The sequence below is a fragment of the Paramormyrops kingsleyae genome, chromosome 4 (genome assembly GCF_048594095.1).
Source record: "Paramormyrops kingsleyae isolate MSU_618 chromosome 4, PKINGS_0.4, whole genome shotgun sequence".
NCBI classification, from domain to species: Eukaryota; Metazoa; Chordata; class Actinopteri; order Osteoglossiformes; family Mormyridae; genus Paramormyrops; species Paramormyrops kingsleyae.
The window spans coordinates 24,074,981-24,100,945 of NC_132800.1; the positions used below are offsets into that span (position 1 = coordinate 24,074,981).

The 25,965-nt window shown below is 42.1% G+C and overlaps 1 protein-coding gene across 4 annotated transcripts in view; it reads left to right on the forward strand.

Annotated features, from left to right (window-relative positions):
* Window positions 1-25,965, forward strand: part of LOC111854324 (nucleolar protein 4) — an 88,683-nt gene that overhangs the window by 23,681 nt on the left and 39,037 nt on the right. For all 4 annotated transcript variants that reach the window (XM_023832197.2, XM_072710918.1, XM_023832199.2 and 1 more), the window contains exons 3-7: window positions 2,652-2,763; window positions 4,460-4,572; window positions 6,232-6,364; window positions 13,609-13,865; window positions 25,201-25,374. In XM_023832197.2, coding sequence (XP_023687965.2) covers window positions 2,652-2,763; window positions 4,460-4,572; window positions 6,232-6,364; window positions 13,609-13,865; window positions 25,201-25,374 — 789 coding nt within the window. The remainder of the gene's footprint in view (window positions 1-2,651; window positions 2,764-4,459; window positions 4,573-6,231; window positions 6,365-13,608; window positions 13,866-25,200; window positions 25,375-25,965) is intronic.

Here is a 25,965-nt window from a genome sequence, read left to right on the forward strand (position 1 = left end):
GTAAAAACAAGTTATGAATTCAGCTTGTTTTTATCGCTGTTTGGATGACTTTCGGAGAACAAAACGCAGCCCAGAGAATGTGAGTGACATTTACCAGTAGACAGGTCTGTTCTAGCTTCTTTAGGAAGTCAGAGAGTACTAAACTCCTTTGGAAGTCTAGCGAGAATTAGACTCTGGCTGTTCCTGAATAGCTCATAAATAGAAAAGGAGAGTGACGCATTTCATTGGTTAAACTTCAAACGTTCTAGATTGTGATGCGTTTATGCTAAATGACTTTTTATTGAACACGGCACAGTCTTCCCTGCTGACAGCTGCTTGGGCGCGTCCTGCTGCTACTACAAAATCAACCATGAAGCCCATTTTGGCCTAAACAGAACTCAATGGCTGAGAGTAGAGGAAAATGCTCCAGAGCATGAATCTGTTTTTCTGGGTGAACAGAGGGTTCAGCTCCATCAATGTCTGCTGAAGTGTTTGAACAGCTGAGCAATGGCACGCACCACATGCTGAACAGCATTACACGGCATTCTCTGAGGGCTTCCTGTCTTCCAATAACATGTGATTCGTTTATAATTGTGGATGTATTCATGTCAGCATTTTGCCGTGGGTTTTTGCATTGTGCATCTTCATTGAACAGAAAACATCATGTGCATTTTTATAACAGTGAAACATACATTGTGAGGAGGGCTAACGGATGGTGAATTACAAAAATCAGTCTTCGTTTTTTGTTTGTTTGTTTTTCCAATCTGTAAAATCTTTACAGAACTTCAGTCAGGAATCAAAATCGGAATCGGAAAAACTTTTTACTCATTATTGATGGTTCATTCCCATAGGTGTCACAGTTTATAAAGTTGAAATGCAAATCTCATGGGACGTCAAGTGCCCTAATCTGACGGAATGACGATGTGAAATAAGAGTCAATCTGTTGCCACACCCTCCACCCTGATCATCCAGTATAAGGAGACTCCACCTTACCTACCAGTTTTCACGCTGTTATACAGGTTTTTAATGACCCATCGCACTGGTTTCATTCCAGCTAGGTTGACGTATGCATTCCAGACCAACAAATATCCATGCCAAAGGAATCAAGATTTGCAAAATAGCCAGGTTTTAAGATTTGTCCTGCTGACATTGCTGTCACACAATATTATAGCATCAGTTCATGTATTCAAAGTTTATCCCTATTGTGTGTATCAACACTCAATCATTCACAGAACAAAATAATGCTATTAGGTATAAAACAATTTCTATCATTAAACCCATATTCCACTCTGGAGGGCATGTTAGGTCAAAATCCCCAGAACAGTTTTGCCAAGACGTGAATCCGGCACTAAATAAAACTTTATTAGTAAAGTAAATAAAGTAAAAATGCCAAAAAAAGGAAAAATATTTAAATACTCTAGTGTTTGATAGTGTCTACTATTAAAAATTGGTACATGGAAATTTTGTGTACCATAACATATTAAATTTGGAAGATAATAATGTTATTTATTAATTACGATCTTTTTTTTTTGCTTGCAGGTGTATTTATATGTGTAATAGACAGTGTGCTGTCGGTCGCATAGATAGAAAAATCTTTACGTTACTGTATATATCTGTTATATCTTCAGCTGTGGACAATTATTGAATTAATAAAGTAATATATGAAATACATCAGATCTTCTGGAAATTACAGAACAGTGACTGAAAATGGATTAATATGCCTCCAGCATGGAGATCAGCTGGTGTTTTTTTAAATCTTACTCTACATTTTAGTTCACAAGCTGTTTCCAATTATTGAGACTTCTGTGTGGTAAGGTAAGGAGTGCACGCTGATTACAGCGCATTGCCACACCCACCACACCACAGACCATCTCAGGGTTGAGCACCCATGTGTAGTGACATCCAGTGGGAGATACCTCGGCATCACACTAGTCCAAATGGAATGGTGTGAGTTTTTTTCCCAGTGGCTGAGGTGTCAATCCTGCAACTAACCCCCAAATTTTCCCTGTGAGTTGGAGGATCTCCTGATAGGGCTGGATGTAGATTAACATCATACCCAGGATGAAGCAATTGCAGGTTAAGGGCCTTTGTTCAAGGGCCCAACAGAGTAGGATCAATCCTGGAATTCACGGGATTCGAACCAGCAACCTTCCGATTGTTGGCACAGATTGCTAGCCTCAGAGCCAATGTAGTAACATACCCTAAAAAAGATATGAATACATATCCTACTTTTCATAAAAGCTAAAATGTCAAAATTTGAAATTCACTATGATGGACATGCAGGAAAATGAATCTTTGTAGCCCCATTAAGAGAAAACACAGGCATATGTCTTACTGGGTGGACCTCAATCACCTCTGTTCAGTAATATCTGTGCCCATTTTTTCCTGACAGATTAGGATGTTTGACTATTGAGAGTGGCTTTCAGGTTGCTTCAGCTGTCCACATGTTATCAGTATAACTTGAATGAGTTCTTCATGAATCACTCCATTGTCGCTGTTGCCATGTTATTACCATCCTTCTCCTCTTTCGTTTTTAACTTCAGTGTTATAAGTATTGTAAATGGTGTCTAAGGCGAAGCCGCGGCTCTCACGATGACCGCGGGGCTGTTGACGGTGCGCTGTGTGTCGTTGTGAAATGGGACTGCACCATGTGACAGAGGGTCTCCTATCAGATTTCAGAGACCTACGCCTTCCTGCCCCGTGAAGCGGTCACCCGCTTTCTCATGAGCTGTTCCGAGTGCCAGAAGAGGATGCATCTGAACGCGGAAGGAGCTGAGCACAGAGGTGGACATCACTGTGTCTTACGTTTCTGTTCAGATGATTAAGTAATGCCGATTTGGCAACACTTTACCTGAAGCAGTCTTCATACGGGTGACATGTAACCGTCATAAGAATGACATAAGAATGACATGACACATTAATGACAAATTATTGATGTTTATGACTGTTGTCATAAACATCACTGTTGTCATAATGTGTCATTCGGTTTTTGGAACTGAATGACACATTATGACAACAGTCATAAACATCAATAATGTGTCATTAATGTGCATGACATGTATCATGTCATTCTTATGACGGTTACATGTCACCCTTATGTAGACTGCTTCAAGTAAAGTGTTGCCATAGATTTATTTGAGATTATACACACACACACACAAAGTTTTATAATTATGCCTTTGTGGGGACTCTCCATTCATTTCCATGGGGAAAACTCTAATCCCAACATGATGACCCATACCCAGCTCTGACCTTAATCATAAATATGGGACTTTTGGCACTTTTAGTTTTTTGATTGCATTCACAGATCTTTGTGGGGACCTGAAAAATGGTCCCCACAACATCAAAATAACAGGTATTTATTACATTGTGGGGATCATTTGGTTCCCACAAGGTAACATAAATATAATACAGAGAGAGAGAGAGAGAGAGAGAGAGAGAGAGAGAGGTATACCACACTTGACAAACATTTACATCACTTTGCTTTTAGGAAAAACCCATATTAGCACCTATTTTTGCTAGATGAAAGAAATTTGAAGAGGATTTTCTCTTTTACGATAAAAGGAGAAAAGCGAAAATAGCATTTAGAATTTGTTTATGAGTGAGCCAGTGACAGATATACAGTCAAGTATCTCATAGCAACGCTTTGGTCAGTGATGGACAGCATATATGGTGGTCCCATAAGATTAGGATGGAGCTGAGAAATTCCTATCGCTTAGTGACTTTGTAGCCATCGTAACGTAATGGCGCAATGCATAACTCACGTGTTTGTGGTGACGCTGGTGTAAACAAACCTACTTCACTGGCAGTTGTATAAAAGTACAGCACATACGGTTATGTACAGTACATAGTACTTGATGATACTAAACAGCCGTGTTACTGTATTTCAATGCTATTACTCTGTTCAATGTCATCATCTTGTATTTACTATACTGTACATTTTTTGTCATTATTAGACTACACCATATAGCCTAGGTGTGTAGTAGGCGATACCATCTAGCTTTGAGTAAGTACACGCAACGATGTTCCGACAATAACAAAATCACCTAATGACACATTTCTCGGAACGTATCTCTGTTATTAACCGACACGTGACTGTATCGATTCTGGTAAGTGTAACTACACCGTACATACACTATTTCTACTTTATAAAGGTCTATTATTTATGGTTTTATGTGTTATTCGGTATGATTTGATATGTTATTTTTCCTTTCTAGGAACACTCAAAAAAATTTCTTGCATATAAATTACAAGCAATTTCCTCTTCGCTTTACACCGTTTTGGCTTCGGAAAAGATTCATAGGAATGACTTTTGGATAGTTTGGGAAAACGATATATGCTATTTGTCATAGGTAGAAAGTTCATAGTATTTTTATTTTTTTTTTAACGTAATGTTTGAAAACACTTCAATTTCCGATTAATAGAAAGTTCATATTTGTTTTGAATAATGTTGTGATTCTGTAAGATCCTTGCCTTTCAGAAAACGGGAAAGCCCCTACCTTGGTGACCAGCATCATCGACTACAACATGCCGATCACCATGGCCTACATGAAGCACATGAGACTGCAGCTCCTCAATGCTCAGAATGATGAGGTAATGTGGCGACTTGTTCACTAGTCTATATTTTAGTGGGGAGCACCCCCACAAAATCGTTGACATCTCTTGTGACTATCCTTGCATTTTCCTGAAGCATGTATTCAATAAATGAGCTGCACCACCTTTTATAGACTGTTTTGAAACTTCCACTGAGGGTAGATCTTTTGTGTGCAAAGTGTTGGATCTGGAGCAAAGACTCAAGCAGTGGTCAATATAAAAGCACTATGGTCAAACTGTCATGACAACATCTAATTTAGCAGCAGATCTCCTTTCCTGCTAGTACTTCACCTGTCAATGCTAGTATCTCTATTCTCCCATAATTGCATTTTTTCTTAATTGTTACTAGGCTCACAATTGTTGTAATTATTAAAATTACTGTAATTACAACCAATAACTTCCATTTTCTTGGCACATCTTGTTAGTGGAATGAATTATAAGGTTAACTAAAGCTTCTGAAGTTTGTTGTACTCAAGAGAAAAAGTACCTCTTTTTTTTGTCATCCATTATCCACAACATGTAACGCTACAACAATATTGTTAAGATGTCATAGCTGAAGTGGCTGGGAAAATTATTATTGTTACCTTCTACTGCTATTTTGGGAACAAGTTCTTGAGTGAATGGGTTCTGGGTGCTAAATCAATAACATGCTTAGAGTTACAGGCCCCAATCAAAGGCACACTTGAGGTATTTAAGAGTAAATCATTCAGAAAAATTGTGCTGTACTCACTAAAACCAAAAAATAAAAAAGAGCCCACAAAATGAATAGCGTGCTATATTATTCAGAACGCCGTCGTATTTAATGAGGATGACCACATATGTCTCTAACACGATTTGGAAAACGATTTAAGATTTGATGCGTACGCTTGTTATGGCTTAAATGTGTATGGCTGTACGTTCTTTGTCTCTGATTGGGATTCTGCATCTGTGTGGGGCAGTGTGTGGTTCTGTGGATTTAGTGTGCAGCAGTGTGTGGTTCTGTGGGTTTAGTGTGGGGCAGTGTGTGGTTCTGTGGGTTTAGTGTGCATCAGTGTGTGGTTCTGTGGGTTTAGTGTGCGGTTCTGTGGGTTTAGTGTGGGGCAGTGTGTGGTTCTGTGGGTTTAGTGTGGGACAGTGTGTAGTTCTGTGGGTTTAGTGTGGGGCAGTGTGTGGTTCTGTGGGTTTAGTGTGGGGCAGTGTGTGGTTCTGTGGGTTTAGTGTGGGGCAGTGTGTGGTTCTGTGGGTTTAGTGTGCGGCAGTGTGCGGTTCTGTGGGTTTAGTGTGGGGCAGTGTGTGGTTCTGTGGGCTAAGTGTGGGGCAGTGTGTGGTTCTGGAGGTTTAGGGTAGGGCAGTGTGTGGTTCTGTGGGTTTAGTGTGGGGCAGTGTGTGGTTCTGTGGGTTTAGTGTGGGGCAGTGTGTGGTTCTGTGGGTTTAGTGTGGGGCAGTGTGTGGTTCTGCAGATTACGGTAAGATGGATCGAATCTTTTGGCTACAAGAGTGATGCCACTGTTGGGCCCTTGAGCAAGGCCCTTAATCCCAGTTGCCCCAGTGGTGCTGGACACAGGCTGACCCTGCATTCTGAGCCCCAAAACTTACTCACTTTCACATGGAAAGCAAAATATGTGAAAAAAGCATTTGCCCACAGGGACGAATAAAGCATGGTTTTTCTATCCTATGTAGGAAGACAGCTCACTGGACAGTGATGAGTATGACATGAGCGACTCCACCAGGATGTCTGCAGTGAACTCGGACTTGAGCTCCAACCTGGAGGAGAGGATGGCCAGCCCGCAGACTCTCCATGCACAGCAGGACGGTACGTTGCCCTTAGCAAGCCCAGCTGCGTGTCTCTACACCACACCTGCAAGCACTTTCCTCTATGCAGATGGCATTCCTCAAGCTTGCCAGCGACAAGCAAGGCCCCAGCACAGACAAAATGAGGATAGATGCAAAAGATCATATATAGTGAAGTACAAGGAGAATGTAACCTACAATTTACTGTAAAACAAAATGCCCGAATTGAAGAGCAAATTCCCTAAACACACTCAATCCGAAGGATATGTCTTCAAAAAGAGTTTTGTGGCTCCTTGTTTTGTTTCAATAACATGATCCAAGGCTTTTTCCTTTTTTTAAACTCATTTAATCCAGCATAGTTTACTTAAATAGTAATTTTATAAAAGCATTTACAATTTTTGCATACATATGCTATGCATAATGCTGTTAAAGTCTAAAAATGTTGTATATATATTTTGGATATTACATACATGCATACCTCAAGACATTATTATCAGTGGGTTTTTCCTAGGTCTAACCTATTTACGGTAAAATTACCGATATTTCTGCCCGCTGAATAATAGTTTTAAATACGAATAATCCCTACCAATATAACTTTTACTTTAAAAATTGTACATGTAGGGGTCATCCTGATGTTATCCCAATAACTGAAAATAAAGTGTTTCACATAAATGCTGCTGTTGGTGCGTTTTATCCTCTGCTACGCTAAAGGCATGCAGCCGTCTCCCATGGCAACGACAGAGCCAAGTTACCTCTGAATTCCCCTGTCATGACACATGTGCCAGTGGTCATGTAAACACCCGCGCCGCTAGGCCAGCCTGCCGTTAGTATACTCGCCTCATGCCACAACGGGAGAAACATGATCACATGCTCGGCCTTGGCACGTTTTACGGTCTCACGATTGTTCTAGACAAGAGACATCACATGGCGTGGTCTCCCGTGATTTTTCTGGCTCGTCTCCTCCGCTTTTGGTAGCGGGAATGAAATGTAAATCTCGCTGAATTACAGAGGCACCGCTTGACACATTATCTTTTGCTTTGCTGCACGTCTTTATACACGTCCCGCGAGTCGCAAAATCCCAGTCACACGGTCCATGCAATATCACCTAATTAAGAAGCTAAACTGCGCCAATCACATTAAACAAATGTTGCTTTATTCATCCAAAGTAAGAGACATTATGATCAGAGCTGAGATCAGAGCTCCACAAACTTTTTTTGCGGCATTAATTTCAAACCCACAGAACGAGTTTATTAATCTTCCTAGGAAGCCTGGACCAGGCAGAATTGGCATTTGTGATACTAATCATGTATCTGCAGGTGGTTTCTGGTTTCCTCCTGTTATTTTTAAAAATCTTTTATCACCAAGGAATCAGTATGATGGGAAAAGCAGTCCAACAATATCAGCTTAGGCAGATCGGGATCTTGAAAGTGTCCATAATGTGTATGCATACTACATGTCTGCATACTACATGTATGCATACTACATGTATGCATACTACAATGGATTCACATCCCTACTAGATATGTTCCCCTGCCTGATGCCTTGTATTTCCTTAGATAGAGACCTGGCTTACTGGGACCCTGTAGTGGATGAGCAGTATGGAAAATGGGTAGAAAATATCAGTATAAATTTTAATATGCTGATGACACTGTTATGTAAATCAGTCTACACAATTGTAGCTTATATTTTGCAAAATTATATATTACAGAGATGTAGGGCTGGGCTATATGTCAAAATATATATATATATTTTGCATAAATTGATATAGATAATTATCTCACAATAATTCAAGCTATGATTTCTTTATTCCAAGGCCACATTTTTGCTTAGAACATAAGGAAGATGACAAATTAAATGGACTGCAAGCTGAAATCTAATTATAATAAATGAATCATACAAAAATTTACAAATTTATCATAGGGCACAGTATTATTCTAGTGTTGATTTTTTGAATTTAGTATTTATTTTTATATTATTTTCAATATTGATTTGAAATCCTGTTCAGGTTTAGTGGGGTTTCAGTGTGGTTTTTCTTAGTTTTTATTTTTAAGACGTATTTCTATATATGCCATCATGAATTGTCACCTGTGAAACCTAGATGGGTGTGACTGGGAGGAACAGCCGGCCAAAACTAAACCTCTGTTTTTGGATTTCTGTGCTAACCAGAGTATGTCCATAACAAACACCATGTTTGAGCATAAGGGTGTTCATAAGTGCAATTAGCACCAGAGCACCCTAACCTGCAGCATGATGATCCGAGCACCCTAACCTGCAGCATGATGATCCGAGCACCCTAACCTGCAGCATGATGATCCGAGCACCTTAACCTGCAGCAGGATGATCCGAGCACCCTAACCTGCAGCATGATGATCCGAGCACCCTAACCTGCAGCATGATGATCCGAGCACCCTAACCTGCAGCATGATGATCCGAGCACCCTAACCTGCAGCATGATGATCCGAGCACCCTAACCTGCAGCATGATGATCCGAGCACCCTAACCTGCAGCATGATGATCCGAGCACCCTAACCTGCAGCATGATGATCCGAGCACCCTAACCTGCAGCATGATGATCCGAGCACCCTAACCTGCAACAGGATGATCCGAGCACCCTAACCTGCAGCATGATGATCCGAGCACCCTAACCTGCAGCATGATGATCCGAGCACCCTAACCTGCAGCAGGATGATCCAAGCACCCTAACCTGCAGCAGGATGATCCGAGCACCCTAACCTGCAGCATGATGATCCGAGCACCCTAACCTGCAGCATGATGATCCGAGCACCCTAACCTGCAGCATGATGATCCGAGCATCTTAAGGTGTAGCATGATGATCCGAGCACCCTAACCTGCAGCAGGATGATCCGAGCACCCTAACCTGCAGCATGATGATCCGAGCACCCTAACCTGCAGCATGATGATCCGAGCAGCCTAACCTGCAGCATGATGATCCGAGCACCCTAACCTGCAGCATGATGATCCGAGCACCCTAAGCTGCAGCATGATGATCCGAGCACCCTAACCTGCAGCAGGATGATCCGAGCACCCTAACCTGCAGCATGATGATCCGAGCACCCTAACCTGCAGCATGATGATCCGAGCAGCCTAACCTGCAGCATGATGATCCGAGCACCCTAACCTGCAGCATGATGATCCGAGCACCCTAACCTGCAGCATGATGATCCGAGCACCCTAACCTGCAGCATGATGATCCGAGCAGCCTAACCTGCAGCATGATGATCCGAGCACCCTAACCTGCAGCATGATGATCCGAGCACCCTAACCTGCAGCATGATGATCCGAGCACCCTAACCTGCAGCAGGATGATCTGAGCATCTTAAGGTGCAGCATGATGTCGTATCATTGGATCTGTGACCGTATGTCCTGGACACTCGGATGAAGAGAGGATCTGAGTTGTCACCTGATCACCGCCTGGGGAGATGCAAAAGCAGAGTAAGGGAGTGCTGGGGGTATCTGGCAGACCCCTGTCCAGGAAATCTTCAATTTCACCTCTAGCAGAACTTCTCTTGCATTCCAAGGCAGGCTGGAGAGATTGACCCCGAATGGACTGTGTTCTGTGCCTCTGTTGCTGAGGAGGTTGTACAGAACTGTGACTTGATGGTGGACACCAGAGGTAAAGGGAGTCACCAGGAGCTGCAATGCAGATTCCTGCTCATGGAACATTGGATCAGCACTTTACCCTCACAAGGAAACTGGAGTTCATAGGAGTTTGCTCAAGCAGTCTACATGTGTTTTGTGGACTTGGTATAAGACTATGTCCCACTCGGGGGTCCTGTGGGGGGTGCTTTAGGATTATGGGGTGCCAGGCCTTCTGTTCCATTAGATCCCTGTATAACCAGGACAAGAGCTTGGTTTGCATTGTCGGACTTGTTCCCGGTGGGTGATGGACTCTGTCACGGTGATGCCCTTTGTCACACATTTTTATGGACAGAATTTCTAGGTGCAGCCAAAGGGTATGTGGTTTAGGGACCTCAGGATCGCATCTTTGTTTTTAGCAGATGATGTGGTCCCGTTGGTTTCATTGAGTGATGACCTACAGCGTACAGTGGGTGGTTTGCAGATGAGTGTGAAGCAGTCAAGGTGAGGACCAGCACCTCCAAGTCTCAGGCTGGAAAAGGGTGGATTTCCACCTCCAGGCAGGGGATGTGTTCAAGCATCTCGGCGTCTTGTTCACCAGTGAGGGAAGAATGGAGCAGGAGATTGGCAAGTGCAGCATCAGAAGTTTTGCGAAAATTTGTACTGGTTTGTCGTGGTGAAGAGAGAGTCCAGCTGAATGCCGATGGACATTAGCTTCATTTGTTGGGTGACTGGGCTCAGCTTCAGAGATAGTGTGAGTAGCTCAGACATTTGCGAGGGGCTCAAAGTACAATTGCTGCTCCTCCGCATTGAAAGAGCCTGCTGAAGTCGTTTGGGACGTTTGTCTAGGATGCCTCCAGGATGCTATGTCTAACTGGAAGGAGACCCCGGGGCAGACCTGGGACACGCTGGTGAGATTACATCTCTCAGCTGGCTCTCGAGTGCCTGGGTGCCCCCCCTGGAGAAGCTGGAAGGGGTAGCTGGGGAGAGGGAAGTCAGGGCATCTCTGCTTACATTACCTTGACCCAGTCCCAGATAAGCGGCAATTAATGGATGGATGGATGAATTTCTTTTTAGTTTGGGGTGAAACCCCAAAGTATCGCCACACCACCAACATCTTTTTAACCTTGTTAATACAAAAAAATCTCCTTTTAAAAAGTATGTTGCGTCTGCTGATACTGTATGTCGGATGTGAATTACCAAAACAGTAGCATTTGGTGTGCTTTGCTAACTCAGTCAACCAATCGTTGGTGACAGGATGTCCTTTCAAGGAATACCATATCATTGATTGGAATTGCCTTGATGTGATCTAGTTTAACAAAGTCTGTCATTTTCTAACCATTTGAATTTTATATGATGATCAAAATAATGTTTATATGGCCCAGCCTTGCAGTGGTTTCCCAAATACATCAGAAACATACCACACAACAAGATTCAAATATTTAATTGGTTAAAATAAAAAAGGGTCCAGTAAAGTACAATAATGAAGCAGCGATAAAAAGAAACACAAAATAGGAACATAAATTAAGACAAAAACCACTAACCGTAATTGCTGTGGATATCCGGTATATTCTGAATGCTTGGTGATGTCTAGTTACAATCAATGTGGTTATTTGGTATTTTCTGGATATTTGGTAATACCAAACCCAAAACTGATGTGGTTATCCAGCATATTCTGCATGCTTATTGATGTATAACACCAGTGGATGTGGTTTTGTGGCATTTTCCAGATATTTGGTGATACCAAACCCTGAACCATGTGGTTATCCAGCATATTCTGGATGCTCTGTGATCTCCGCCTCCTCCCCCTTTCAAGCCTCACGGCGATAGGTTTGGTTAATTGTAAAGGTCCAGATTGGTGAGATTCTAGCTCTGCTCTGCCACAGGCAAAAGACTGACCTCTTTGCTTTTTTTTACATTTTCCCAGATTCTTATTCTAAATCAGTCATTTCTCCACTGCATACTCTGCTGAGTCACTTTCTTGGCACCTTCGCACGCCAAATCCCCCATCCTTACTTCAGTATCTTCAAATTGACTCTATTCTCAGATCATACAACTAGGTCTGAAGCCCCCAGCCCTCACCTTCGCCAGCTTCTGTACCCACACCCCGCCTGCATACCCACTCCCAGCCCCCATGTTCAGGCTCCAGCTCTCTGCTCCAAAGGCAGCCCCCTCAAACTGGCTTCCTGGGAAGCTAACTGGCTGCCTGACAGGAGAGCATTAATCCCAGATGAACGGAGAGGGGAATTACCATGGAGACGGAGAGCATGGATGCTGCTGCAGGGCAGAGTGTCGGGGACACGAACGTAGCTGGGATGTGCAGCGTTCTGCCAAGGAAACAATGGTAGCTCTGCTTGGGCGCAGCCAGGGAGAGGTAGTGGTGTGGGTTGAGGGTGAAGGGTACTAATGTGGGTGGTACCATGGTGGATGGTGGCTGTCTTATGGGGGGGGGGGGGGAATAGGTGCGATCAGTTCCGCTGCAGGTCGTAGGCTGAGGCGGCGCTATAAAACCACACACCGCAAAGACCATCATCTGTGTAGCATCTGCATTTAACCACTATTTTACAAACATGTGCTCTCCCCCCTGTCGATGTGTAATTATTATTGTAACCAGATGTTCTTGTAATATTAGCAAGACCAGAAGGTTTTGGTGCGCCGGGTCTTTAAATGCTTGTTTACAGTGTGATATGGTGGCAGTGGCAGGATGGCCTCGCAGAAGTAATGGTTTTTACGGCTGCTCCGTGCGAAGATGGAGGGATTGGGGGAGGGGCGCCAGGGAGCAGAGGGGGTGTCACATGCTTTGAGGCAGCCTCGTTAGCCGCCGCGGTGATCTTTAGCCTAAACCTTACCGATGGCATCTCCGAGAAGAGCCCACTGGCTGTGTCTATCCCTAATAAGCGGGCAGCGTCGCAGACGATCCAGCCCTTTGTCGAGCGGAAGGCCAGTGCGTGTTTCTCTGTCACTTCTGCGGTTCATGTCTGCCGCGAGGCTGCCAGAATGGGCTCTGTTTCCATAGCAACCCCATCCCTGCTTCACACAGGAAGATTAGCTCACACTGTTCAACAGGGAGAGTTTAGGGTAGTCGAGCTAATCCCTGGGTACTGATAAAAGGGTAGCCACGGCTCGGAGATGACGGCCTTTTCACAGTGGGCCGTGCAAAGGATTCTGCTTCTCTGGAATGGAATTCCAAATGACCTTTAACTCCTCACACCCGAATGATCCCTCCTGCAGAAAATTCACCTGTTCTGTCTCAATCCATCACTTACAGCCTTTTACATACTTACCAGCCTGTATTATTACCCTGCCGTCTCACTTCCAGCTGCTTCCCTGCGGAGTCTCTGTCGTCACGTAAACCAGAAATCGGTCGCTCTGCCCTATAAAATGCAAGTGTGCGTATTGTTGTGCATTCGATTTGGTTTCCGGTACAACTTGATTTGTATTAACTTCCCAGTTAGTCTATTGTAACTGCATTTCATCATTTCTTGCTTTGACAGTATTTTATGAAGCCCCTTTGTCATGTTTTAATAACCTTTTTATTCTCTGCGAAGATAATGCAGAAGTGAAATGACGCAAAAACAAATGCTGGTCTGTAACAAACACGGTGTAATAACAGTGTTTCTGGTTACGTGTTAACACTATAAACAGACGAGCGTTTGACTTTTCTTTCAGATGATTCAACTGCGGACAGCATCAATGGTAACGATGGCGTCACATACCACGCACTGACGACACGGCTAAACCACTCCAGCTCCACCCTCAACAGCAACGGCAAAGTGCTAGAGCAGCAGGAACAACCCTTGAATCTCAGTGACTGCCCCCTGCTGGCAGCATGCCACACAGACAACCATACAACTAATGGCAGAAGCAAATACAAGATCCTGGGACTTCAAGACCTGAAGACAGAGACCAAGGACAATGTCAGCAAGGTGAGATCAATTTATTTTTTATGCTGAAAATCTGAGAGCCTAACGTAGATCTTATATACTGGACCACTGAATCCACAAACTACATCCCCCAGAAATGGTCTTCCAGTATAAAGCAAACAAATACATTTATAAATCTATGTGTTTCCCTAACTTGAGTTGCATTCTGTAATGTGTTTTCAGTCCAGCTAGATAATTAAATTAATTAAAAAAAAATTCATTTCTATTTTCAATTTTTGTAATGACAACGTATTGAGGAGGGCATCGGGATTAAATATTACGGCATAAAGCTTTCATATTGGCATTCAATACTGCCATTTATGTTATAATTAAAAATAGATTATGCACGTTAGGGGTTTATGAAACCCCAGGAGGATACTTGCATTTAAGTGGTTTATTGTTTTCAATTTTTGAGCAGTAAGTATGATTTGACCTTCTAGGGCAGCGTTTTCTGCTGAAGATAAGACAATATTGAGCTATGATTGCCGAACTATGATCACAGAGAGCGTTAATGGGGGGGGGGGGGGACGGTAGGTTAGGATGCTGTGTCTGTGATCAGAAGGTCGCCGGTTCACAACAGCAGAGCGGTGTCTCCGTTGGGCCCTTAAGTAGGACCCTCACCCCCAACTGGTCCAGGGACCCTGCTTTCTGGAGGAAAAAGAAAGTATGTTGCTTTGGATAAATAAATAAATGTAAAATGTAATACCACATGGAACAGTAGCCCTAAAGGACATCTCCATGCTATGTTAGGCCGCACATGATGTCTCTTGTTGTCCGATGCTAAAAGATACTGCGCATAAATTCTGAATTTGAAGACCTACAGCAGAGATTTGGTTCATACTGTCACCTCCCCCAACTGCCCAACTCACATTAACGTCACCTTCTATTTACCTCGGAAGTCTGAGCTGGGAATTCTAGTACAAGCAGAGGCAGACATTTCAGGTCCAGAGAGTAAAAATCCAAACCAGGATTTTGTTTCAACCAACCAGTAGAGTCTAAAAAGATTCACAGTCACCAGTCACGGAGTGCTCAGCTGGTTGGTTGAAACAAAACCCAGGTTTGGATTTTTACTTTCTGGACCTGAAATGTCCACCTCCTTTCCAACAAGTCGGAAAGCCATTTATCGAAACCAGTTTTAGCCAGGTTGTTGTTAGCCATTATTAGCAATATGAGTTGATAACAATGCATTATGCGATATTTTGAAAATACAAGCACCAAAGCAACATGTCCACATGTTAATGAGACACAAATAAGGCATAAGTGCTAATAAACAATATATGACCGCAGCTTTAATTTATGTGGATAAGGGGCGTGGCCATCTTGGACTTGGTGGGTTGGGGATGCAGAGTCAAAATTCAAAAAGTGGGAAGTTCCGACTTCCCAGTTCAAATGGAATGCAGCAATAGCCAGAGAGGGGGCGGAGAAGGGCAAAGCTGTGACCCCCTCCTACATCATGGGCTTCAAATGGGGTTGAAAGGCAGTGTCAGGCTTAAAACACAGCAGCCATCTTTGAGGTAAAGGCCAGCGAAGGGCCCCAGGTTATGACACAATCGCTGAAGAGGCTGGGCAGACAGAGGAGTGGTGCAGGAAGCTGGAATAATAATATCTTCTCCACCAGTGGACTGAAGGGGAAATCCATTGAAATTCTAATGGAATTCAGCACTTATTGGAAAGTAGCATTGCTTGATGATGTAAGCAGATGAAATGCTTTAGAAAACAAGGGCTGATTTGAAATGGTATGAATTGGTGTGATTTTTTTTTGTTTTTGCATGGAAGTCCCTTTCACACTGTTACTTCTCACTCTATACTCCCACAACGGGCCCAATGATAAAAGCAGGTTACACAATTGTTTGCCTGCACTTGTATGCTGGCATTCTACATTACAGGCACAAACCTTGGGTTTGTTTACATGGGTATTTTGACATCTTATATGACAGCCATGGTCTGCTAGATACTATGTTAAGTTCTACATGTTTACTATGTGTCTGGCTATATGTTCTGATGCCACCAGGCTGCAATGCTGTCACACACTATAAAAAATGTCCTTCCTTCATATATTGCCATACATAGCCATTGTCACATTATCACTGTCTGTGATCTTAATCCTTGGACTGTACACTTTCACATATGAATAGGGGAAAAAGGCCTGGATTAATTAAGCATAATGTGTTTCACCCTTAGTAGAAACTAACAGTTAACTAGATTTTACAAATGAAACACAAATTCCTGTTTCTATGGGAACGTGATTGCCGATGTATAAAAATGGACATTCGTTGCCTAATAAACATGTTAGCAAAGGGACAAATAAAGTTCCAGCGTAGGTTTAAAAATAGCTGCTTAAAGTTTAAAGTCACTATATATTAAAATTAACTTCACATTCCTAGTATATGTAAGTTGCAGTCCAATTTATGTTAACGGAAGATTGGGCTAACGATGCCTCACATTTAAAAAAAATAATACCTTTGGGTTTGCTTATATAACTCCTTTTTTAATTATTAGTTTTTATTGTTTGTCTTTTATGTGCTATGTAAGGTGACCTTGGGTTTTAGGAAGGCACCCACAAATAAAATGTATAATAATAATAATTATTATTATTATTATTATATAAAGTTATATATGTACTTAGATTTTTCTCAGTAGTTCAGTAATGGTACCATGTGCATAGGCATCAACATTAGAGAGATGCTTCTACCTAAGAGAAAACTATTGTACAGATATTATTTTCTACAGCGTGTTCTCTTGTCCTTCAAATCCCATTGTACTCTGCTATATCTCATCCTTCATCCTTGTCTGGTACATTTCTTTAGATTATTTCTATATAAATATCATACAGGTAACACAGTGGCTCAGTGGATGGCTCTGTGGTTTCACACCTCCAGAATGGTGGGATCAAATTGTGCTTGTGTGTGTGTGGAGTTTCCACAAAATTGTGCCGTTAAGGTGAATTGTTAATGTTAAATTGCTCATAATGTATGACTATGTGTGTGAGTGTTTGTCCTGTGATGGTCTAGCACCCCGTCCAGGATGTTCACTCCCTTATGACCTGTCCTTTCTGGTACAAGCTCCAGGCTCCGCTGTCACAGAACACTTTCCTTTGCCAGAATTTAAATTTATCCATATTCTAGAACAACAACAACAACAACAATAATGATGTGTGTTTGAAGCTCAGAGCATAATGTCAGATACAGGTAATGTCTGTAATTTGCAAGGCATTCACACACATTTTTATCCTTGGGTTACACTAAAAGACTGCCGGGTGGGGAAACCGTCAAAAACAAAAACAGACACGGTTTATAAACATTTTAGTCTTGTTTATGAAGCTTATAGGCCAAAAACAATGATAAGTGGAGGAAGAATCTGTATGCTAGGAACATTTCTCTGGCTGGATCGTTTGAATGGCAAAAGAGCGATAATATACTAGTTTCCTAAATTTTACAGCCAATCAAATTGCTAATTTAGCACTTTTTAAACTATATTTTTATGCATTTGTTACTGAGGGAACAAGCTACTGAATAAATTTTACTTAGGCCAAGAAGGACTGATTAAAATAATTAATTTGAAAAACCACTGGTAAGAAAATTCAACATTTTGAATGAGTTTTGCATGCAGCCATCTGTCCGTCCGTCCATCCATCCATCCATCCATCCTGGCCAGGAGAGTGGGCTTCTGAGATTCTGATAGATTTTGCAATAATTCCAAGGGTGTAAATTGGGTTAAACGCTTTAAATGCTATTTTCCGAGAAATCTCGATATCTAAACCAATTGAGGTAGAGAACGATATGCGATTATATGTGAATTTCATTTTTGGCTCGCCAGTGAAATCCATATTACGCAGCTTCAATTTATTTTGCCCGGAAGCTGTTAAGATTCAGGGAGATCAGGAAGTAATTTATTGTGGGCAAAATGCAAATGTGACCACAGAAAGGATCTGGTTTACCAGATAACAAATTAGAGTTTAGTGAAATCTCAGCATGATGGTTTCATCCTTCAAAAATGCTTTTAGGAGCAAAGGCATCTGTGCACCATAACCAGGTAATATAGGGTACATGGCAGGGATATTAACTTGAATGCATGCATTTGTACTGCACATGATACAGGAGAAGCATGCAAACTCCACATGCTCAGAGCAGAGATGGGATTCGAACCCCCAGCTCTGGGGTGCATTATCCACAGTGCCATGGAATAAAAGCAATATTTCATTATCTGTTTTTGCAAAGCGCTTTTTGTAAAAAGAAGAACAGGCTAGAGACACTGACTTACAGTAATCTGCACTTATAATAAAATTATATAATATGCATAAACTATAACTTATATACTATAAAGTATAACAACAGGCACTTAAAACGTGTGTGTCCAGCTATCTGCAGTTCAAGCTATTAAATCTTTTTTTCCTTTTTGATTAACATTTCTAACTCACTGAGACACCACGAAAACCATTTTGAGAAGTGATTAATGATTGATCACTGTACCCATATCACTGTTTGTCATTTGAAATGGATTCATATTATACAAACAAAAAAAGCTGCTGTTTTTTTGAGTCATTCGCCGTACATGCTTTCCATTTGTTTTATTGTGTATTCACTGTGAGTGTAATTGAGTTTATGTACAATCAAAAAGCAGAAGTAGCCACTCTGTCTGGGAGTTCACGAGAATCTTTTTTGCTTGATGAGATTTGATTATTTAGAGCAGTTGGATTGCAATGGATGAAAACAGACGCCCCATTACCAAATATATTTACAAAACAACACAATACACTGATATCCAACACAAACTGGAACAGAAATGTTTCCCAGTGCTGTTAGAGTGTATGTGATTCCTGCTTCACGGTATTTGAAATTCACTTTTTCCAGAGGACTTTATCTGGGAAAGCTGACCATCTAACTGACTCCATGCGCGAAAAGTTTTAATGACTTGTCGGATTTATAAATGCTCATAAAGGAAAGGATAAAGATCAGCTGATTCTAAGCCACGCAAGTTGAGATTAACCCTTATATTCATCAGAACGGATTCAGTTTTCATTTATGCGACCGTGATTTGAAGTTTGACAATAGAGAAAAAACTTTGACGCCAATGGCGAGTGGCTAATCATATCCCATCATGCAGTAAGTCTCTCCCTGAAGACAGGATGCCCGTGCCCGTTTGGGTGGCAGCGAAGAAGACTGACACATACCTTTTTCCAAAGCGTGTGCTGTCAACCACCCACATCTTGTCGCCTCACTGGCTGTGGGCTCCTCTGAGTGCCGTAATGTGCTCGGAGGAGTTCGTTATTCGATCTGTTCCACCCACAGCACCGCAGGTGTTCGGCCGACAGGAGACGTCGCCGTGGAGCAGTGAAAGGGACGTGTCAGAATGGGGGCCAATTTCGTGTAACGTGGCAGAGGGTGACCTGCTGTGGGATGCACTCCGCTGTGACCGGCGTGCCACTTGTGGGACGCCCCGTGCATATCACATTTATGACCTTATTTTAAAGCCCTCCATAATATCTATATGTATATATATTTACATTTATGAACATTATATAATAAGATGGCATATTTGCTGCATGGCTTGCATGATCACCTATCACATAGCCTTGTGTCAATCAGGAAAATTAAAATTACTGAAAGTGTTTGTGGCCCAAGTGATTCCAAACCCTCTGTTGTTGCATCATAAGTCTAGGGTTTGAGTGCAAGTCTTGCCCCAGCCCCATGGCAGCGTATATGTGGAAGTTTTCCATTCTACTTTGTGTGACTCTTGGTGTTGTTTTCTCCGTTAGAGCAAGGAATTCTAGTCTGAGCTGGTCAGTGGCTATAAATCGCCCTTTGTGTACAACAAAGTGAGCGTGTTTGTGTGTATGAGTATGAGATCACTCTAGTATGTCGTTCACAGTAAGGATGGTACATCTATGGTACCCTGCATTTCTCAGAATTGCTCTGGGATCAATACAACTGGTTTTTACGGAAATTATGGCCACAGAAAGATAGACAGAAGATTAGTACAGATGCTCCTTGCTTTACGATGAGTTCACTTACAATATTTCAGCTTTATGATCGTCCAATAGTGATGTACATTTAGTAGTTTTGAAGCTTTGGATTTTGATCTGTTCCTAGTGTAAACATCTCACACAGTGTTTAACATCATATCATGCAGTAATTTTTTCGGAGTGCTTTATCATATGTTCATATTCAACTTACGATATTTTCGATTTACGATGGGTTTGTCGGAACGTAACTCCCTTGCAAGCCGAGGAGGGGCTATAGATGGATGGATAGAAACTCGATGTAATTCATCACATCATTGTCACCAAGGCAGAACCTTATTTATATATAAGGACAGAACCTAAGTATGTTTCTTTCCAGTTGCCAGGTAGCTACATACGTTTTGACAGAAAAATGATTCTGTGCAAGTCTGGGCATGTTGTTGTTTTGCCAATCAAAGTGGTAGCTCACCCAAATAGCCAGGTGTCTAATGGCAAGGATCACCTCAGAATCTTGAATGTAGCTTCCCTCCTGGTCTTCTGTGGCCTTTCTTCTGTTGTAGGTAGCATAGCTATTGAGAAAAAGGGTGAAGCATGTCATTTTAACACGATTGCCACTACATTCTGTTTTGGCACGCTTTTTGTTGTCATGGTGAAAGTGAGGTGAGCCGCTGTGGGCCCTGTGTGTGGCTCACTGTGGTGGGCTTATGAGATGAGTATTTATTGTCGCAACATTTTTTTTTTGGGATTACAAAGCATTGGTGTTTTACCGTTCTGGACTTATCCTACATTACCTGTTGTTTTTTCCACACTTCTAGTTGCTGTCAGTAATAATAGTAAATCATGATTTATCCACCCTAAGCCGACAGCCTTTGAAAATTGTCTTTCTTTGTCCGCCTTATAATGAAAAAAAGCAGCAGCTTTCATATAATGCTGTGTCTTTAATTTAAAAAAAAAAATTCAAAAACTCGTAATTCTCACATGAAAAGTACTACAGTGCTTAATGTTGTAATTTAGCATAACAGTGCAAGGAATTTTAAAATTATTCTGTAATTTAATTTATGTGCCAAACTTGATTCTGCTCACATGGTTTAATAATTATTTTCGGTATTTATGGATATCGTAATTAACAATACTACTGTATTCATAGTTTTTTGCCGTATATATTTGTGTAATTGTGCAAAGGCCTATGTTATATGTATTTCACTACAGACTCACTGACTCGCAGTAACAATTCTTTGTAAATCATAAATTCCATCCAAAAATGTTACATCATGGTAGTAGAGGTAACTACACCAGGGTGGGGTTAACTGCTAAGAAGTAAAAAATATTAAGATTAAATTAAGGGGGGCAGTTTTTTCCGCACTGGAGTGTACCCTGCGATGGATCCCCATTTCATGTGGAATTACCGCAATTTTATTTGTGTAATTATTCGCGAAGCACAGAATCAGCTTTGCCTTCCCAATAGCAGGCAATAAAAGAACAGCAGAACCCTGAGGCACAGTCCCCCGTTTCACGTCTGAAAATTAATGAAGAACAAGGAAGGAATCTTAGCCAGTCGATGAGCCCCTTACATCAGGGGCGGGTTTGTTCTTCCTGGGGAGACACTCAAAAAGTCACTGACACACACACACACACACACACCAGCTGTGTGTATATAATATGCTGCATCCTCATTGGGCATTTTATTGCTTGCGGTACATTTTCCGCAGAGATTTAAGAACATAAGAACATAAGAACTATACAAACGAGAGGAGGCCATTCGGCCCATCGAGCTCGCTTGGGGAGAACTTAACTAATAGCTCAGAGTTGTTAAAATCTTATCTAGCTCTGATTTAAAGGAACCCAAGGATTCAGCTTGCACTACGTTATCAGGAAGACTATTCCATACTCTGACTACACGCTGTGTAAAGAAGTGCTTCCTTAAATCCAGTTTGAAATGTTCTCCCGCTAATTTCCACCTATGGCCACGAGTTCTTGTATTTGAACTAATGCTGAAGTAACTATTCGGTTGAACAGCATCCAAACCTGTTAGAATCTTATAGACCTGGATCATGTCCCCCCTCAGTCTCCTTTGCTTGAGGCTGAACAGATTTAGCTCAAATAACCTTTCATCGTATGACATTCCTCTAAGACCAGGAATCATTCTTGTGGCCCTACGCTGCACCTTTTCTAAGGCCGCTATGTCCTTTTTAAGATATGGTGACCAAACCTGTACACAATATTCTAGGTGAGGTCTCACCAAGGAATTGTATAATCTTAGCATTACCTCCCTTGACTTAAACTCCACACACCTGGAGATGTACCCCAACATCCTATTGGCCTTTTTTATTGCTTCCCCACACTGGCGAGAATGAGACATGGAAGCATCAACATACACACCAAGGTCTTTCTCATAATCAGCTACCTTTATTTCAGTAGGTCCCATAAAATACCTGTACTTTATATTTCTGCTCCCTACATGGAGTACCTTACATTTGTCTATGTTAAATTTCATCTGCCAGGTGTCAGCCCAGTCACTAATTAAATTAAGATCCCGCTGTAGCTGCTGAGCCGCTAGTTCAGTATCTGCTACACCACCCACCTTGGTGTCATCTGCAAATTTCACCAGTTTACTGTATATATTGGTGTCTATATCATTTATGTAAATTAGGAACAAAAGTGGTCCTAAAATTGAACCCTGCGGTACCCCACTATGAACGCAGGCCCACTGTGACATCGAGCCTCTTATAACTACTCGCTGCTTCCTATCCGTTAACCAGTTATCAATCCAAGTCGCTACAGTTCCTAAAATACCTGTCGCTTTGAGTTTAAGTGAGAGTGAGTTAATGTAATTCAGCCTGTAGATTTAGATACTCTTGCTTTATTATGTCATCATCAGTTATTTTCCATCTCTGGAACAAAGCCCTTTTCCTCCTTACTTTATACTTTATGTCCCTATTAAACCACCTAGGTTGCAATTTCCTAGATTTATTCTTGCTAGAAACAGGTATGAAGTCCTCTTGTACTTGCAATAATGTGCTTTTAAAAAATTCCCATGCCTCTTCAACAGTTTTGTTATTTAACTCCATCCAGTTCACGGTTTCTAGTTTTAATCTCATACAATTGAAGTTAGCCTTCCTAACATTATATATTTTTGATTTGGACTTTGCTCTTCGGGCACTAAACTTAACCTCAAATTTAACCATGTTATGATCGCTACTGTCAAGTGGTTCTAAAACATCTAATTTACCAATCCTGTCCTGGTTATTAGACAAAACAAGATCAAGAATGGCATCTCCCCTGGTAGGGGTGTTAACAAACTGAGTAAAAAAACAATCCTGTACTAATTCCACCATCTCAAGTTCATTTTCAGAAGAGCCAGCAACAATGTCCCACTGTATCCCCGGTAGATTAAAATCACCCATAACTACCACATCATTTTTATTGCTCATAATCCTAATATCACTGTATAACAATCTGCTTTCCTCAGCAGCTACATTGGGTGCTCTGTAACAAACACCGACAATTAGGCTATTTGAGTTTGTAGCATCTAATTTTACCCATATAGCTTCCGTACTTTTACTTATATCAGTAAGCTCCCTTGCCTGCAAGATTTCCTTTACATATACTGCAACACCACCTCCCTTCTTACCTATACGGTCTTTACGGAACAATGTGTAACCATCCATATTATATTCTTGTCCATCCTTATCACTCAACCACGTTTCAGTTATTGCTATAATATCATAAGAGTCCAATGAGATAAGAGCCTCTAAATCATGAATTTTATTCCTAATACTCCTGGCGTTTAAATACAGACAACAAAGGGTAGGCTTATTACAGTGCCTACTTATAATATGATTTTTTTGGGCTTTCCGTTTCCCCCCAGTTACATACTTAACTAACCTCCCTGCCCCCCCAGTCCCTAGTTTAAACATTCCTCAACTACTCTACAAATACGCCTTCCCAGTACACTGGTTCCCCTCCGGTTCAGATGCAACCCATCCGGCTTGAACAGGTCCCACCTGTTCCAGAAGGTCCTCCAGTGCCCCATAAACCTAAACCCCTCTTTCCTACACCATCCTTTTAGCCACGCATTTAATCTCCTTATCTCAGCTAACTTAGCCTCACTTGCGCGTGGCACGGGGAGTATTTCGGAAAATACCACCATGGACGTTCTGCTTCTAAGCTTATTGGCGACTTCTATAAATTTATCCTGCAGAACAGCCCTTCTACCCTTGCCTATGTCGTTGGTGCCAACATGCACCACGACAACTGGATCCACCCCAGCTGGGGCCAAAAGCTTGTCCACACGATCTGGAAGGTCTCCTACCTGGGCACCAGGCAGGCAAGACACCGTACGGGACCCTCTATCACGCGTGCACACATAACTGTCTACTCCCCTAATAATTGAATCCCCCACTACCACAACCTCCCTCTTTCTGGGGGGAGGGGGCTCCTCAGTGCCCAAGGGCCCACCTGCTTCCCCAGTCCCTTCCGGCTCTAAAGCTGGAAGCACCTGAAACCTGTTAGACACAGACACCTCAGGTGATGCCGCCTCTGTAATTTAATATCTTTCATTTTATTTCTTTTCACGACACAACTACGATATCATTGCTTATGATATTAACATTAGCTAGCTAGTTTACCGTCATAAAGAAAGGGTACCACCCGGGTGCCGTTTTGTTCCCCAAGGTACAAATAACATTAATGTACCCCCGATGGTACACAAATGTTACTCAGAGCCCAATTCTGTACCTTAAAAAACTACATGTACCTAGAGCTGGGGTAAAATTGGCAGACCCTTGAGGGTATAGCCACAGTGACTGTACCTTCAAAGGTACAAACTGGTACTTTTTTCTGACAGTGCTGAGTCAGAAGATCATAACTAGCCAGCCTTTGGTCAGCTGGCCAGTGAGAGATTTTCAATTCAGGATAAGTCTGCATGCACATTTACATGCATGTAACAGTTTTGTTACCTTGTAAATAGTGTGTAGGGTTTGTAAACTGCCCCAGCGCTTTTGACATAGGTAATTTTAGATTTATGATGGAATAATATAGATTTGCCACAAGATTTCTTGCGTAACCGCGAGAGTTTTGAAGTGTGAGTGACACACCAGAGGCATGACAGTTGGTGACCCTGTGGTCAGCACAAAATACTGCTGCATCCTCTGCTAAATATGGATCATGTTTGTTTATTATTTAGTGTAGTGACTGTTTCTGCACTACAGGGGGCCTATACAAGTGCGTGGTTTCAGAGATGGTAAACATGGCCGCCTAACTGGAGAGTAATAAGATGCATATCCGCAAAGAAAGCCAGCAGAAAAGCGTGTTTGCTACCATGCGGGGATGTTCCCGCGGTCGGGTCCAGCAATGAAACAACCTTCACGTCTGTTTCAGTCACCCGCACACAGCTACTCCAGTTACGACTCAGGGAAGAATGAGGCTGGAGGCCTGGAAGACGTGTCCCTCAACCGGGCTGACGATGATGAGGACGATCAGGATGACCAGGACGACTGTGAAAAGGCCATGGAGGTCGACGGGGCAGAAGCAGAGCGACTTAAGGCCTTCAATGTAAGTGAGCTTACTGCTACTGCTTAGGGGCACCATGAGCATATGAGAAATGGACAGGGGGTTTTAGTCCAGTCACCCCGTCATGCTTCGTGGTGCAGTGGTCTGTCACTGCACCAATTCCAAGGGAAGATAATGCTTTTTGAAATGATCATACCAAATATAAATAAGCACTTACCACCAAGATAAATAGCTTTTCTTTGGCTGCCTAATACTTTTGCAAATATGTGAATGTGGCATCTATTCAAAGATGTATTCCAGTCTCACTCCCTAGACTGCTTTGGGTAGACTCTGTATGTGTATGTGTATATGTATGTATGTACACTGTATATACCCCTGAATGTCTGTCAAAACAAGCAAAAATATTTTAGAAATATTTATTGGGAAAGGGCTTAATGACTAAGCCTGTAAATATGTGAGACACTTTACGTGAATCACTTCTCGTATACGTTGGCAGTATAGTTACTTGTGACTTGCAGTCACTTTCCAACCTGCTACCTGATACCTACTGGGAGCCCAAAAAGCTCACGGCACCGGGATTTCGCAAGAAATGCCTTCTGTCACCTAAAGGTGGTACCCAGTGTGCCAGTAAGA